Consider the following 16,952-nt stretch of genomic DNA (forward strand, 5'->3'; position numbering starts at 1 on the left):
TTCTTTGCAGGCATGAAACCAGATTTAAGCAACGTATGCTGGAACTGACAGACACAAACAACATTGCCTACTTATTTCTCTCAGCTGCCAACAGATGGCTAGAGGTCAGAACGGTACGTTCATTCTGTGATTTCGAAATGGAAACCAAACAGAAAAGAGGCCTGATGCAAAGAGGGAGACAGTTGTAAAAATTAGGCTTCCACTGAGATTCATCACTCACTTCACATTTTCTGGACTTTAAAATAGCTCAGGTTTGTTTATGTTACAGATGAGATTTGTCATTATGTTTTTAGCTAATGGCAAGGCAAATAGCCCCCACAGCAAAAAATTCATTTTGTGTTCATTAGTCGCTAGATTACATAAGTTAATGGAATAGCAAATATTTATATAACTTGAGGGTTGTTGTTTTTTTTTTTTTCAAAAGAGCAAATTTGACAAGTGAACAGATGTACTCATTTCCTTCACTGAGCTGGATGGGCCTGGGAGACACGGTGACTTTCTATGTTTTGAGCCAGTGAAGGATCACGTTAGCCCACAATGTAAAAAAAAAAAAAAAAAAAAAAAAAAAAATTCAGTGTATCATCTATTGCCTTCTTCTGTCTTATATAAAGTAGGCGACTAGGCACAAGCCACAGCATGATACAGACCTGGTCCAGCAAGTTAATGAATTTATTTGGATCCTAGTTTGTCACCTATAAAATAGGAGTAAAAATATTATTTCAAGGGGGTGTTAGAATTAAATGTAATGATATAAATCCCCTGGCTCACTGATTGGCAAGGGCACTCGACAAATACCTTTTGAATGGATGGATGGATGAATAAATGAAAGGAAATAATACCTTCCATGGAAGGGGTTTGTAAGCCAACCAGCTGGAGGATGAATGAAGTAGGAGCCAAGTGAGACCCAAGTTCCAGAGGGAAGGGGATGCCTTTGCAGACTGATCTGTATACTCTACAGTATGAATGAGCTGCTATGGTGGACATGAAGAGTTGACTGTCATCTTTTTTCCAAAAATAATTATCTGTTTGGGAAAAGGGAAAGTATGTTTATCCATATTATTATAAGAACCTCACTTTTACTGATTAAGCATCCCTACCACATGCAGGCTTTCTTGCCAAACTCAGCAGACCAGAGAGGGCAGATGATAATGAGAATTTGATAAGGTTGAAGGGAAGGAGTCTAAATTAAAACCTGAGTTGTTGGCGTTCCTGTTGCAGCTCAGTGGATTAGGAACCCGATATAGGAGTTCCCATCATGGCTCAGTGGTTAACAAACCCGACTAGTATCCATGAGGATGCGGGTTCAATCCCTGGCCTTGCTCAGTGGGCATTGTTGTGAGCTGTGGTGTAGGTCACAGATGCAACTTGGATCCTGTGTTGCTGTGGCTATGATGGAGGCCGGCAGCTGTAGCTCTGATCAGACCCCTAGACTGGGAATCTCCATACGCTAAGGGTGAGGCCCTAAAAAAAACCAGGTATAGTGTCCACAAGGATGCAGGTTTGATCCCCGGCCTTGTTCAGTGGGTTAAGGATCCAGCGTAGCCGTGAGCTGAGGTATAGGTCACAGATGAGTCTCAGATCTGGCATTGCTGTGACTGTGGTGTACGCCTCATCTGCAGCATTGATTGGACCCCTAGCCCCAAAACTTCCATATGCTTCAAGTGTGGCCATAAAAATAGAAAGAAAGTAAAAAAAAAAAAAACCTGTGCTATTGATGGGTGGTTACAGACTGATAGGGTGTCTTGGACCCCTCATAAGCTGTAGTTGTCATAGTGTCTCACTAGTTTAAAGAGATTCTCTACCACTGAGTTATTATGTAGAAATTATCCCACAATATAACACAGTTATATTTCACAAATTTTTTTGGCTGTACCCATGGTGTGTGGAAGTTCCCAGGCCAGAGGTTGAACTGCACCACAGCTGTAACCAGAGCTACAGCAGTGACAATGCCAGATCCTTCACCCACTGAGCCACAGGGGAACTCCCACAAATTTTAGATAATGAGAAATTTCTTCCAGGTAGCTGTGGAGGTGGGGAGGGGGCAAGGCAGCATTTCTCTTGAATTACCTATGAATAGCATAAAAGCAGGTGAAGTGTTTAAGATCTATAACAGATCCAAAATGTTATTCCTACATCTTACCCAGACCCTAAATCCTTGTTTTAAGCTTGTGTTCGTTTGGTTGTTTAAATCTGTTTTCTCCAAGGAAATGAAATAATATCTGAATAAGAGAACTATAATGATGAAATAGCTTAATCAAGGCAAGTCATAAGATCACAAGGGGAAAATGTCAATTCTTACCTTTGTATTTGAGTTTCCTGAAGTTGAAGATCAAGTATGTTTTTTAGGGGCGAGTGTGTTTGCTTTGGACTTGAGGTGAGGGTCTGACTTAACTCCTGTTTCTACTCTTTAGCACTTCCTACTGTCAGGTTAATGGACAAATGTTTAACAAGAATCTTCAAGCAAACCATATGTTCTGCTCTCATAGCCAGAAGACAAGATATTAGAGCTTTCAGACTGCCAAGAAAGGGAAGGTCAGGGAAGATTAGAGAGGAACAGCAGCCAGATTCAGATGGGTTCGTTTAGCTTGACTCACACCCCGCTGCTTTCACCCGTCACCCGGTGAAAACACAGCTGGACCTACTTGAATATAGAAAAAAAAAAAATTCTAATTCCACCTGTCGAAATCTAAAAAATATACTGATGTTCAGAAAAAGAAAGGCAGAATCTGCCATTCATTCAGTTACCTCATACTACATTTGCTTTTGTGTCTTTTCTTTGTTTTCTATGTATTGTAGTCTTTCCATGATTTGTTGTCTAGTCTCATCACCAGAGCGCTCCCTTAAAAACCAACACAAGAAAGTTAAAGAATCCTTTGCTTCTATTTCTGATGAGTAAAGGTAAATTTTGGTAAGAAACGTGTTGATTTATTGCAACATTCCACGCGTATCTGCTGATGGAAGTCAAGGTTCAAAGTCCTTTGTATGGGATTTGTCTTTTTCATCTATTGTGTATCAGTAAGTTATGTGCGTATACACTTGCATACACGCACACAAACACACACACACACACACACACACACACACTCTTCTGGATAATCCCAGAGACAATTTAAAACCAGTCAGATTCATCTTCTTTCTGTTCTGTAAGCACACTGCAAGTTTTCATTAGCATCAGAATATTTAGAGTACGAAAACATTAGAATATTTACTTGAACATAAATATTAGAATCCAGGAACATATGCCACAGTAGGAGTGTTGAATGCATAATGTAGATAGCTCCAATTAGGAAATAACCTTTCTCCTCATTGTGCACAAGTAAATGACCTCATTACAACTGTGCTTCTGCAGATGGGTCCCCATCACTGGAGACACAAGTTCAGTTTGAAATAAATGGATCCTGTGTCGTAAATATGAACGTTGAGATACAGGACTTTGGAGGCGGGGGTGTGAACGCTCTCCAGACCCCACTGCTGGACATATTCTGCCTTATAAGTCATTTCCAAAAAACAAGTAATGAAAACTTTTCTTTGGCTCAGTGACTGCAGTGAGCTTATCTACGGTATCAAGCCAGCCCCCTCCATTCACTCTGCTTTGATATAGTACTCAGTAGGTTAACAAAAATATCTGCTGGTGGCAAATATTCTTGGAGTTCCCACAGTAGAAACACAATTCAGTGGTAGCAGGAAGGGGGACAGCATTGGGCAGAACTCAGTAAGAGGACAGCAGGTTTCCTGATGCAGATCTGGAGATTTTAGCAACTCTCATTCATGGACTCATGACCTAAATGGGGAGAAAGAGAAATAGCCAGAAAAAAACTGATCAATTTTCTCCTCTGAAAACCTATCATGGTTTTCTGTGGCTATTTTTCTCTTCCCCTTCTCCTCATTCTCAATTTTAGTTTTCTGGAGCAATGCCACTGAATTCTGTGGACAGAACAGTCTCCAGGAGAAGGAGGGAAGAGAAACCAGAGTAAAAACACCTTTTTTGAATTTTGGGTAGATCCCTGAGCCCCATCCAAGTTTTCTTTATTATCTTTTTTTTTTTTTTTTTTCAAAAATATATGGCTCTCGTTCCTTTTCCTGGTCATGTTAGGTCACAAGTTGTTCCCTTTCTCTGGCTAAACAGGATTCCCTGTGGAAGAGGGACCATGCCCACCATATTCATTTCAGAGTCATTTTTAATTGGGAAAAAATAAATGATAAAGGTCATCACAACACACTCCAATCAAAAAGAGGACACGAATCTAAATGAATTTGGTGGGAAAAGTAGCCAGCTTGGGACCACCCAGGTTGCTTTGGCCATGGAAGAGAGTGTTTCTCCCCCAGGTGCCAAGGGCAGTGGGCCACAGCAATGCGCAGTGTGTCACTACAGCCTAACCTTTGAATGTTGCTTACGTTCTTGTGTTCAGCACGGGGTTGTCTCTTCATCCCTCTGCACTAAACAGTTCCAGTTCTTTGGCATCGGTGTTTCCATTTGCGAAAATTGTGTAACTCTATCTAAAGGCTGTCTTTCCAAGGCTTTGTCTTGCTCTGTGGTGAAAGGATAAAAGAAAAATCACATCAAGAAGCCAAAAAAAAAAAAAAAAAAAAAAAAAAAAAAAAAGTTCTTTAGAATCAACAGGCTAAAGTGAAAAGAGTCTTCAGGGTGAGCTTGCACGAGAGTCTACTTTGTGAAACGGCCCAGAGCTTTTTTGTGTGTTCATAACTCTACTGTAGACAGGTGTGTGCTGATCTTGTTCTGTGAAGGACCAGACACTCAGTGGACTCATAGACCCAGTGGACTTCTGAGGGCTATGTGGAGGTCAGAGATGGTGTTGCTGTTAGCTTTGTACAACTTTGTTTTCTGGAAAATTACAGTTTTCACTGCAATCCGACGTAAAGACAGAGGTCACTGGATCATTAGAAATCTGGAGTTCCTGTTGTGGCTCGGTGGGTTAAGAACCCAACATAGCGTCCACAGGAATGCTGGTTCGATCCCTGGCCTTGCTCAGTGGGTTAAGGATCCGGGTTACTGTTGCAAGCTGTGGCATAGGTCACAGATGCAGCTCTCAGATATGGCGTGGCCCTGGCTGTGGCATACCAGAAGCTTATGCTCAGATTTGAACCCTAGCCTGGGAACTTCCATAGGCCACAGATGAGGCCATAGAAAGAAAAATCATCTGATGAGGGGCCTCTCTTTTGACTTAGGAATCAATGGCTTTCCTTCTGGAAGGGAGGGTTGAATTCACAAACTCAATGGAAGTTATAATTTATCACTATCCTGATAAAATGTCCTATAGTCCGGCCCTCTTTGACCAGGACTAATTCATATATGTCCTAGCTTCTGTTTCCTAAGTAGATGCTCTCATTCCATTGCATCGTTTTGACTGAAGGAGTTTTTTCACCTTGAATTCATTGGGTAGGATGTGGAAGGCCTTAGCAGTAGAATATATGCTGCTGGTGATTCCTAAGTATTTACTCTCTATAAGTGAGTTATTAAGACCATCTGCTTCTCCTTTCTTAATTTATTGCCTTGAAGCCGTCTTTCTGTTCACATGTTCGCAGAGGAAGGGGAAGAAGATGTAACAGTAGCATCACTTTGCAATTCATTGAACTTGTTAAGTTTAATGGTAAAGGAAATGGAAAATGGGAAGCTAACAAGCTCTTACATTATCTGCTAATTTTACACATCTATACTCTTGGACTGTTTGAAGGGAAGAGATTGGTATTTAGTTATTTTACTGTGAGATTTCTTGATAAACATTGTACACAAAGAAGCTTCCTTTCTTCAGCAGCTCGAGGTAAAATCTGATCAGATGCTGCCAAAAAATCTCCAATTCCTTAGGGAAAAACATTAATTGAGCTGTGGTAGTAATCCAGAAATGAACTAAAAACTGTCTTGTTGGTATAACTAAGAGACAACCAAACGGCACTTTTTAAAAAAAAAAAAAAAACGTAATGGTAAAGAATATTTTCATAATGAAACAGCTTTGATTTAGGTACTAAGCTATAGACATATTGGCTCTTTGAGTCATATCTATTTGAATGTACTAGATTGTAGATTTTGGAAGTGGGGCCATCCCCTGAAAAATTTGCTCTAAAAGTACTTCAAAAGGCTATACCTTGGAGTTCCCTGGTGACCTAGTGGTTAAGGATCTGACATTATCACTGCTGTGGCTTGGGTCACCACTGTGATGTGGGTTCCATCCCTGGCCTGGGAACTTCCATATGCTGAGGATGTGGCCAAAAAAAAAAAAAAAAAAGACTGTGCCTTATTGCTGAGGTGTCAAAAACATCTCTATTCATTATCTTTGCTTATTAATGTTGGCATAGTTTAGTTACTGGACTAATAATTAAAATAATAATGTTGGAGTTCCCATTGTGGTTCAGTGGATTAAGAACCCAACATAGCCCCCATGAGGACTTGAATTTGATCCTTGTCCTCACTCAGTGGGTTAAGGATCTGGCATTGCCATGAGCTGTGGTGTAGGTTCCAGAAGTGGCTTGGATCCTGAGTTCCTGTGGCTGTGGTATATAGTTCCAGCAGCTGTAGATCCAATTTAACCCCTAGCCTGGGAACTTCCATATGCCACAGGTGCAGCCCTGAAAGACAAAAAGACCAAAAAAATAAAATAAAAAATAATAATGTCTAATGATCATACTGAAAAGCTTAGAAGTAGTTTTGAAAACATTAGCGCAATGAGAGAGACCCAGAAAACATACACTGACTTAACTTACTGATCTGCCCCCTCCCTTTCCTCTCTTCATTTGTTCTTGCTTCTCTTGCTGACTCCATTGCTAGGATGAGGCTATTTACCTGTTACCAGCATTACCAGTAGAAGATAGTTCTACACCACAGCTCACAGCAACGCCAGATCCTTAACCCACTGAGCAAGACCAGGGATTGATCCCATGTCCTATGGATACTAGTTGGGTTCGTTAACCACTAAGCTACGAAGGGAACTCCTGAAGGATGAAGTTCTTGATTTAAGTAAGAGTGCTTTTCACTTTGAAAAGCACTCCTACCATTTATACATAGCACAGCTTTCTAAGAGATAGTCATATTATAGATAAAATATTATAAAACTTCCTAAATGTCCATCAACAGATGAATGGATTAAGAAGATGTAAATATACACAATGGAACATTATCAAGCCATAAAAAAGGACAAAATAATGCCCTTTCCAGCAACATGGATGTAGCTAGAGACTCTCATACTAAGTGAAATAAATCAGAAAGAGAAAGACAAACACCATATGATATCACTTATACACAGAGTCTAAAATACATCACAAATGAACCTATCTACAAAACAGAAACAGATCACGGACATGGAGGGCAGACTTGTGTTTTCCAGGGGGGAAGGGGGAAAGAGGGGGACTGATGACGAGTTTGGGGTTGGTAAATGCAGGTGGTTACATTTGGAATGGATGGGTTATGAGTCCTGCTGTATAGCACAGGGAACTGTTTCCAGTCTCTTGGGTAAGAACCTAATTGAAAATGGAAAAAATAAATTGGGCATGTATGGCTGGCTGGATCATTTTGTTGTACAGCAGAAATTAAAGGAACCTTGTAAATCAACTATACTCTAATAAAAAAAATTTTTTTTAATACTGTAAAACTTCATTTTGGACTTTCCACCTTGTTAAGTATGCATACCTGTAATAGTTTTACATACTCAACTCTTAAAAGTCTGGAGATGAGATTGGTAGAAACTTAAATGATTCATGGGAATCCTTTAAAAATCAGAAGTCTAGATTTAGAAGATATTTGGTTCATAGAAAAATTCAGTGACTCTTTTATGAAGGAGTCAAAGAATCTAGTCATAAAGAATCACTGGACCTTCTAATATACTTAGCATTATTCCTATTGCTGGAGGTGAGGGTGGTAAAATTTAGACAAAGACTCTATTTCGTGGACTTAGATTCTAGACAATGAACAGGAAAACAAACAATAACTGGAGTTCCCTTCATGGCTCAGTGGTTAAAAAACCCGACTAGGATCCATGAGGCTGCAGGTTCAATCCCTGGCCTCGCTCAGTGGGTTAAGGATCTGGCATTGCCGTGAGCTGTGGTGTAGGCTGGTAGCTGTGGCTCCGATTCGACCTCCAGCCTGGGGACTTCAGTGTGCCATGGGTGCGGCCCTAAAAAGCAAAACAAAACAAAATAAAAAACAAGCAAATAAGATAATTTCAGATAGCTCTAAGTGTGAGGAGAAAAATCAAGCAGGACAGTGGGATAGAGAACAGCTCCAGGGCTGGGGAAGGGCCAGGAAAGAAAGGCCTCTCCAGAGAGGTGTATTGAAGAGGTGACTCTTAAATGATGAGAAGTAGCTCATGTAAGAGACCTGTGGGGAACATTTTAGGCAGAGTCATTGGCAGAAACAAAGTTGGTATATTCCCAGTGTTATTAACTTCTACTCTTCTCAGCTGACCCCACTGAAGAGCTTCATTCATTCATCCATATATTCTTGGACTATATCCATATAGTCCAGGACCATCCTGGGTCCTTGGACTCCAATAAGTAGAAATTGTTAAGGGGCCATAGGAGAAAATCAGGCAGGGCTTTGTTGAGAGCTGGGCTACAGCACAAGGGAGCAAAAACAAGTAACAGAGCCCTTGCTTGCTCCCGGAGGTGGGAGTGGGGAGTGGGGCAGTGAGCTGATTCCTTAAATGGGGTGGTTAGGGGCAGATCTATGGGTTGGGCAGGAGGTATAGTTAAGGTGGTCTACGCACCTCTTTGGTGGGACTGCATGCAGGGATCATGCACAAGACCCTGTTTTTGCTCCTGGCATCTTAGAAATAGCCCTGGGTTTGTGGCCTTTTTTGTCTTATTGTTCATAATTATCCCAACTGTGCACAGGTAGTTGGTTTTAGTCCCTCAGAGTTTCTTTGTATTCTCTTGCTCACCTGGACATTTGTCGAGGTGCAAGCTCTCTGGCAAAAGGTCCCAGGTCCCAGCTTATCTGGCCAAGAACAGGAAAACCAGCATGGTTGGAGCAGAGTGGGGTGCAAAATGGAATCTCAGATAAGGTCAGAGGAGGCAGTTTCCAGAATCCAGACTTTATATCATATAAGCTTTTGTAATTCATCAGAGGATGGATTTATTATAAGTGCAATAGGAAGGCACTGATAATCCTAAACAAGGAAGTCGTGTTTACCTTTAAAGAATATATAGAAGATAAAATAAGAAAGGGAATGTATATACATGTATGACTGGGTCACTTTGCTGTACAGCAGAAATTGGGACATTGCAAATCAACTATAATCAGAAAAAAAAGAATATATGGATGAATGAATGAAGCTCTTCAGTGGGGTCAGCTGAGAAGAGTAGAAGTTAATAAAAACATACCTTGCTCCAAACCCTTAACTTATATGTTACCCACGAAAAATTCTCAGACACTGGCATATTTCTTAATATCAAGCCAGGAGTGCTTTACTAGAAGTATCCCCTGGTGCTAACTTACTTTCTGAGAGTTTTCACACAAATGCTTTATGTGTCTTTTTAGAAAAGATAACATGGAAATAACACATTTATAACATAACTTTGAAAGTATTAACTTTCGTAACGGCAGGGGTAGGAATAATTCATATTGCTGCAAATATTTTAGAAGCATTTGGAGAACATGTTGGCATTTATAAAATATAAAAGAGCAGCCCAGGCTGGTTAGATGCTGCATTCGTGTAGCTGTTGCTTCAGATAAAGGGGGGGAAAGGAAGAGCTGTCTGATTGGGATGTGACAAATTGTTAACAAATGGATACATCTGAAGAAGTGAAGAAGACATCAAAGGAGCATTTACTACCTCTGTGGAATTTACTGCCTCAAAGGATTAACTCTCATGATTTCTTTCTTTATTCTTTGTAAAGATCATGGGAATCATTACAGAATTAAATTTTAGTGCCTGTTTTAAGCTTTGATGTTTTATGATGCACACAAACTTTTAAGCTTGCTTCAAACATTTGAAAATCATTCAGAGGGGGGAAGACATCCTGTGACATGGAAGTGGGTAAATCTCACTGATATTTCATCTTTTTCTATTGCTTTCAAAGTCTCAAAGGGGTTTAAATGACTCCTCTAATTGTAACCAGCCGGTAATTGACCAAGGCATTATTTGAACCCAGATCTCTGATTCCAAGGCTGGATAATTGATTGCTCTCCAACAGTTAGATCTTTGGAGCTATTTAAAAAGACACAAGGATGCACACATGTGAGCTGATTTGAGAAACTTCATTCTTGATATTAATATGTTAAACACTCTCTTACTGTCATTAAGTTCTTATCACTGGCTTAGTAGTTCTTTTTTGGAGGTATCAGGGATGTTTCTGGCTAGAGAAGGTCATAGCCAGTAAGATGAGTCTTGAGATAATTCTACAAGGTGTTCATGACTGAAATTAGATCTGCTTCCGGGATGTGTGACACATCAGCATGACAAGTTTTAAATGTTTCTTTTTCAAATAAGTGACATAGCAATGCTTAGAAATGCTGGGAAATGGAGAAAGAAGAGGGGGTTAGAAAATGGACAGATGTCCCCTTTGAGTTAAAGCTGGTCTTCATGAATTTTCCAAATTTCTAAAAAGAGTTTATCATGGAGTCATAGACAATTCAGATACTCTAAGACATGCCTGTAGTTCTAATTCAGGAAGAAAAATTACCCTTCTTCCTATTTTCATGAAATCTGTAGATTTAATGTCCCCTACTCTGAGACCAGAGAGCTGACAAAATTTCAGATACAAATCCCAACAGAGGCAAATTTCTGCAAGGATTTTAGCATAGCATACAAGAGACCTAATAATCCCAACACTGGTGATAAGCATGAGTGCACTTAAGGTAGTAAGTTAAGTTAAAAAATAATTGCTTGTCTGCTGATACTATGCTGTAGATGAGGGCGGGAAGGCAGAGAAAACTCCGTGTCTGATCCTGGTTGTGCCATATATGCAGCTTAATTCTGACAAGGTATTTAATGTCTCCAGGACATATCTGCATGGATAAAATCAAAGTCTTGCATCACTCCCTTATCATGTCAGTTGTTATTCCTCCCTACCTTCTGTAACCTTCTTCTGAAATTTAACAGGACACACAAGGAGTAATGCCTTTTCTCTCAGTGATCATCTGAGTTGATTGAGATCTTTGGTTTAAGAGCTTGGGGAAAGTCTTTGAACATTTTTTCTTGCTCCTTTTTAGGATTATCTGGGAGCTTGCATTGTCCTCACTGCATCTATTGCATCCATCAGTGGGTCTTCCAATTCTGGATTGGTGGGCTTGGGTCTTCTGTATGCACTTACAGTAAGTATGGATGAAAATCTCTCTCCTTTGGTGCAGCATCAGAGGTACTTGCTGTAGTTATTATCAACACTTATTTATTCATGGATGTTAGGGCAGAAGTTAGAAATTCATAACAAGATGACAGCCTGCAAATAAGAGGGTATTTTAGGACTTCCTGCCATGACACGGTGGGTTAAGAATCTGACTGCACCGTCTCCTGAGATGCGAAGGCACAGGTTTGATCCCTGGCCTTGCGTGGGTTAAAGGATCAGGCATTTCTGCACTTGCAGCCTAGGTTGCAGCTGCAGCTTGGATTCAGTCCCCGACCTGGGATCTTCCATATGCCGTGGATGCGGCCATTAAAAAAAAAAAAATAGATTTGGGCCCAAATGCAGCATTTTAGAACAGCATGGATCCATTTCTGATATTGTGAGCCAATTTTTAGAAATACCTCAAATCCTCTGGTCAGAGGTCTCCCAAGGCTGTTTGGGATTCTTGTCCTGAGTTGCTCACAAGCCAGTGAGGGACACTAACTTAAATATGAATATAAATGAGGTAAGTGGAGACAAAGGTACATACAACTATCCCTTGTGAAGAGGAATCAGGACAGTTGACAGAACAGTGACATTTGAGGATCCTTGAGGAGGAGCAGATACCTTCTTTGCCAACTGTATATCGTGACGTCCTCTCTGGCCTCTGATAGCCTGCAGCATTTAGGAATTGTACCTGCATGAGCTGCCTCCGTCATCCTATCCCCTAGTATCCAGTGTTTACAAAAACTGTTACTTCATTTTATGTGTGTTCTTTTTTTTTTTTTTTTTTTTTTGTCACCTGACACAGATAACCAATTATTTGAATTGGGTGGTGAGGAACTTGGCCGACCTGGAGGTCCAGATGGGGGCAGTGAAGAAAGTGAACAGTTTCTTGACTATGGAGTCTGAGAACTATGAAGGCACCATGGGTACTGTGCTGAATATTATTTTTCTTCACTTAAATAGTTATTTTTTAAAAATATTAGTTGTGTGTCAGGCATATTGTCATTTTTTGCTTTTGTTTTCCACTTCCACATGGGGAGAATCCCCTTTCATCTTGACTTTGTTTGCTGAGCATGAAAAGATGTGGTTATTTAGGCCTGAAAAGTCTTGAGTATAACCAGAGTCCAAATTGATATTATTTAGTAATATTGAAAGAGAATGATAAAAATATTTGAATGTTGTTATATTAATTACCAACCTAACCTATGACCTGTTGTATTCTCTTTCTCAAAACTGTATTAACTTAGATGCCAAGATACTTGGATCTTAAAATTCTGAGATTCTTAGCTTTGCCAGAATAAAACTGGCAGGAGGTTCAATACAGAAAACAGAATAGGTATCCTTAGATGTAAATTTTCTGCTTAAAATGCTTTCTTTTGTCTGAATCCTTCAATAGCTCGCTAGGTCTTTGAGGACAAAATCCAGGTAACTTGGCTCAGTCTGCTAGACCCTTCCTTTGACACCCCTTTCCCACCTACCTAGTCTCATCTCAAAACATCCACCTATACACCTCTTACTCTGGTCATGCCAACATGCTATGCTTTCTTTTCTTTTTTTTTTGTCTTTTCTAGGGCCGCTCCCATGGCATATGGAGGTTCCCAGGTTAGGGGTCGAATCGGAGCTATAGACGCCCGCCTTTGCCAGAGCCACAGCAACTCGGGATCCGAGCCACGTCCGCGACCTACACCACAGCTGACGGCAACGCCTGGATCCTTAACCCACTGAGCAAGGCCAGGGATCGAACCCTCAACCTCATGGTTCCTAGTTGGATTCGTTAACCACTGAGCCACGATGGGAACTCCAATGCTATGCTTTCTTTTGTGTTTGTTTTTCTCTCCATTTATATATTTGAAACAAATTTCCTTATCACTCATCCTTCAGTTCATCTCAGGTACCATCTGCTCTTGAAACGCTCCTGGAACTCTTAGGTTACTGCCATCTCTGCTCTCAGAGCATCTCGGGTTGGCCTCCATCATATGACTTTCCACGCAGTCCTGGAGGGGCCAACTTGCTTCTATGCACCCCCCAGGACCCAGTGAGCACCTTGAGGCATATCCTCCATCTCCATACTCCCAACGACCTGCACAACACCTCTCACATGTTAAGCACTTGAATGTTTGATAGTCAACTGACTAAACACATGAATCTACTCACAAGTGAACCATCATAAACAGAATTGAATGATGCACACCTGGGAAACAAAATGCCAGTGAAGGCTCGGAAAAACACAACGCACGCACACAAACTATTTTAAAAGTTCTTAATCAAGAAGCTTTTGCTCCGAATGTAATTTTAATTTGAAGAACCCCAGGAGTCCTTGTGGCTTAGTGGGTTAAGGATCTGGCATTATCATTGTAGCAGCTTGGGTCGCTGCTGTGGCATGGGTTAGATTCCTGGACTGGGAATTTCCACTTCCCACAGATACAGCCAAAAAAAAATTTTTTAAGCCCCAGAATTTGGTACCACATTACTTTGTTTAGAAGAGAGTTACCTGTGTGTATGTATAAATGTATATAAGTTTGCATGTGTTTCTACCTCTCTCTCTCTCTCTCTCTCTCTCTGTCTCCCTCTCTTCCCCTATTCCATCGACACCCTCCAGATCCTTCTCAAGTTCCAGAACATTGGCCTCAGGAAGGAGAGATCAAAATTCACGATCTGTGTGTCAGATATGAAAATAATCTGAAGCCTGTTCTTAAACACGTCAAGGCTTACATCAAACCTGGGCAAAAGGTATGGAATTCACTGCCATTTATTTTATTTTGTACAGAATCTCTGATGGACCCGCTCCATTACCACCTGAGCTCTTCAGCCATCCCCGCCAAGTATAGGCTTACTGGGCTTCTGTAATATTCCCTACACATCAAATTATCTGCATAAAAGAGAAAAAAAAGAGAAAGATTGGATAAAATACATGTTCTCTAAGTTATGTTGCAATTCATTCACTCCCCCATGAAGATCAGGGAAATAAACAATAAGCATGTTTTTTAAAATGTCTGGGTTTTTGCTCATGGCCATTCCAGATATCGTCTTGAGAACCTTTGCATTTGTACTAGCTCTAGTCCCCACATGATTTATATTCGTTATTGTAAAAAGAGCAGGGGTGCAGAAAAACGTACTCATTTTACTTTTTGCTATAATATCACCACTTCTAGGATATAATAGAATATTTGTTTACTAGGTCAACTGTATACTAAATGCAAAAATGAAGCCACAGAGGTAAAACAGACACAACTGTATAGAAAGAAAAAGAGATAAATTCATTTGAGCAATAAAAAAAAAAAGAAAAAGAGAGTGGAATTACTGAAGATTTGATGAAGACCCCATGTTTTTATCTTAATAATGATCATTCATAGGGGAATTGTTATAAAGGAAAAGAATGATGATCTTAATTTAACTATTTAAATAGAATTTTGAGAGTTCCTGTTGTGGCTCAGTGGTAACAAAACCGACCAATTTCCATGAGAAGGCAGATTCAATCCCTGGCCTTGCTCACTGGGTTAACAATCTGGCATTGCCATGAGCTGTGGTGTAGGTTGCTGATGTAGCTCAGATCCCACATGTCCCTGGCTGTGGCTTAAACCAGCAGCTACAGCCAGCAGCTACAGCTCTGATTTGACCCCTAGTCTGGAAACCTCTGTATGCTGCAGGTACTGCCCCAGAAAACAAAAAATAAATAAATAGTAAATAAATAGAGGTGCAGTTTTGTCATGGTGTCTTATCTGAGTTAAAGATCCTTTTGCCTATTTTCTGTCTTTTTTCCGAGTCCTCTTCTCTGTGAGTGACAGCTGCTTTTTCAGGTGGGCATATGTGGTCGCACTGGAAGTGGGAAGTCATCGTTATCACTTGCTTTCTTCAGAATGGTTGATATATTTGATGGTAAGTTACTAACTAAACTCTTTCATTAGCCATGTGGTGCTTTTCCTTAAAATAAAAAAAAAAAGCAACATCAATTTACCTCCTCCTACAGAAATGAAAAGCAAATATTTATAAGGACATTGTGTCCTACAACCCATGGTTTGAGGCAAGTATCCCAGATAAACAGTCTAGGAGGAAAGAAAAGACAGAGAAGCAGGGAAATAAAGTATTAGCCCTAAACTCACCTCTAGAGATTATTGTTAAAGAATTCTATTATATTGGTAAAATGAAAACAAGCCATTTTGAATCTCAGCAGATGGAGGTGGCATTTCAACAGGAAGGGAGAGAGACTGTCTCACTTCCTGAAAATTAAAAATATATCTCTTGGGAGTTCCCACTGTGGCACAATGGGATTGGTGGCATCTCTGGAGTGCTGGGACGCAGGTTTGATGCCTAGTCTGGCACAATGGGTTAAGGACCTGGCATTGGAGTTCCCATCATGGCGCAGTGGTTAACGAATCCTACTAGGAACCATGAGGTTGCGGGTTCCATCCCTGGCCTTGCTCAGTGGGTTAAGGATCCGGCATTGCTGTGGTGTAAGTTGCAGACGCAGCTCTGATCCCAAGTTGCTGTGGCTGTGGCGTAGGCCAGCGGCAATGGCTCCAATTTGACCCTTAGCCTGGGAACTTCCATATGCCATGGGAGCGGCCCAAGAAATGACAAAAAGACAAAAAAAAAAAAAAAAAAAAAAAAGGAGGGGATCTGGCATTGCCCCAACTTCAGCTTAGGTTGCAACTGCAGCTTGGATCTGGTCCTTGGCCTGGGAATCCTGTATGTTGCGGGGCTGCCAAAAAAGAAAAAGATATATATCTCTTGGAGTTCCTGTAGTGACTCAGTGGATTAAGAAACAAATGCTTTCTCTGTGAGGATTTGGGTTTGATCCCTGGCCTTGCTCAATGGGATAAGGATCTAGCATTGCTGTAGCTGTGGTGTAGGCCTGCAGCTGTAGCTCCAATTCAACCCCTAGCCCAGGAACTTCCATATGAGGCAGATATAGCTGTAAAAAAAAAAAAAAAAATATATATATATATATATATATATATATATATATACACACACACACACATATATATATTTACATCAAAGGAAAAAATGCAAGGAGATAAGTAATCTGCATTTTAATTTTGGTGCATGACTCATAACCATCATCTGCTTAATAATGTAATTTAATGATTTTGAACATTTTGTTAGGAGGCAGCCTTTGCTATAAAGTGCCAAGCACATGGTGACAATATACAAAAATACTTATTCATCCATAAAATTATTAATAGCATAATAATTAATAATAATATCATGAAAGTAATTTAATCTCAGCTTTAGAAAAAAATATGTCACATTATTTAATCTACCCAGTAAGGTTATAAGTAGGCCAGCCATCTTGAATGAAACAGGTTCCATCAGCTCAAGAAGTACTTACTGTTATAATCTGTAATGATTATGATAGTGATGATAGTACTTCACAATTTTGTTGTAACTGACAGTTTAGAGTATTTCGTTTAATCTACACAAAAGCTCTGTGAAATAAAGAGGTCAGTTTATAGATAATGACATTGAACTGTGGTCACTGCAGGCTCTTTGGGGTTTGGATAGGCATCTGGATAGGCATCTGCCTCTAGGTGAGCATCTGGTTCTTTCTGTGGCTGGTAATAATCCACAACTACTTTAAGGATTTTTGTGGGATTTGCATTATATATAAGTCAATTACATGATCCAAAGATAGTTGCTTGAAACTTTTCATTTAAAAACTGTGCTTATGATGG

The 16,952-nt window shown here is 40.2% G+C and overlaps 1 protein-coding gene across 16 annotated transcripts in view; it reads left to right on the top strand.

Moving 5' to 3' along the window:
* The window catches only part of ABCC9 (ATP binding cassette subfamily C member 9), a 137,053-nt gene that overhangs the window by 107,064 nt on the left and 13,037 nt on the right, over nucleotides 1–16,952 (top strand). For all 16 annotated transcript variants that reach the window (XM_021092240.1, XM_021092251.1, XM_021092242.1 and 13 more), the window contains 5 exons: nucleotides 11–113; nucleotides 11,162–11,263; nucleotides 12,083–12,203; nucleotides 13,877–14,007; nucleotides 15,075–15,153. In XM_021092240.1, the coding sequence (XP_020947899.1) occupies nucleotides 11–113; nucleotides 11,162–11,263; nucleotides 12,083–12,203; nucleotides 13,877–14,007; nucleotides 15,075–15,153 (536 nt within the window). The remainder of the gene's footprint in view (nucleotides 1–10; nucleotides 114–11,161; nucleotides 11,264–12,082; nucleotides 12,204–13,876; nucleotides 14,008–15,074; nucleotides 15,154–16,952) is intronic.

Source organism: Sus scrofa, chromosome 5 (genome assembly GCF_000003025.6).
Source record: "Sus scrofa isolate TJ Tabasco breed Duroc chromosome 5, Sscrofa11.1, whole genome shotgun sequence".
Lineage (NCBI taxonomy): Eukaryota > Metazoa > Chordata > Mammalia > Artiodactyla > Suidae > Sus > Sus scrofa.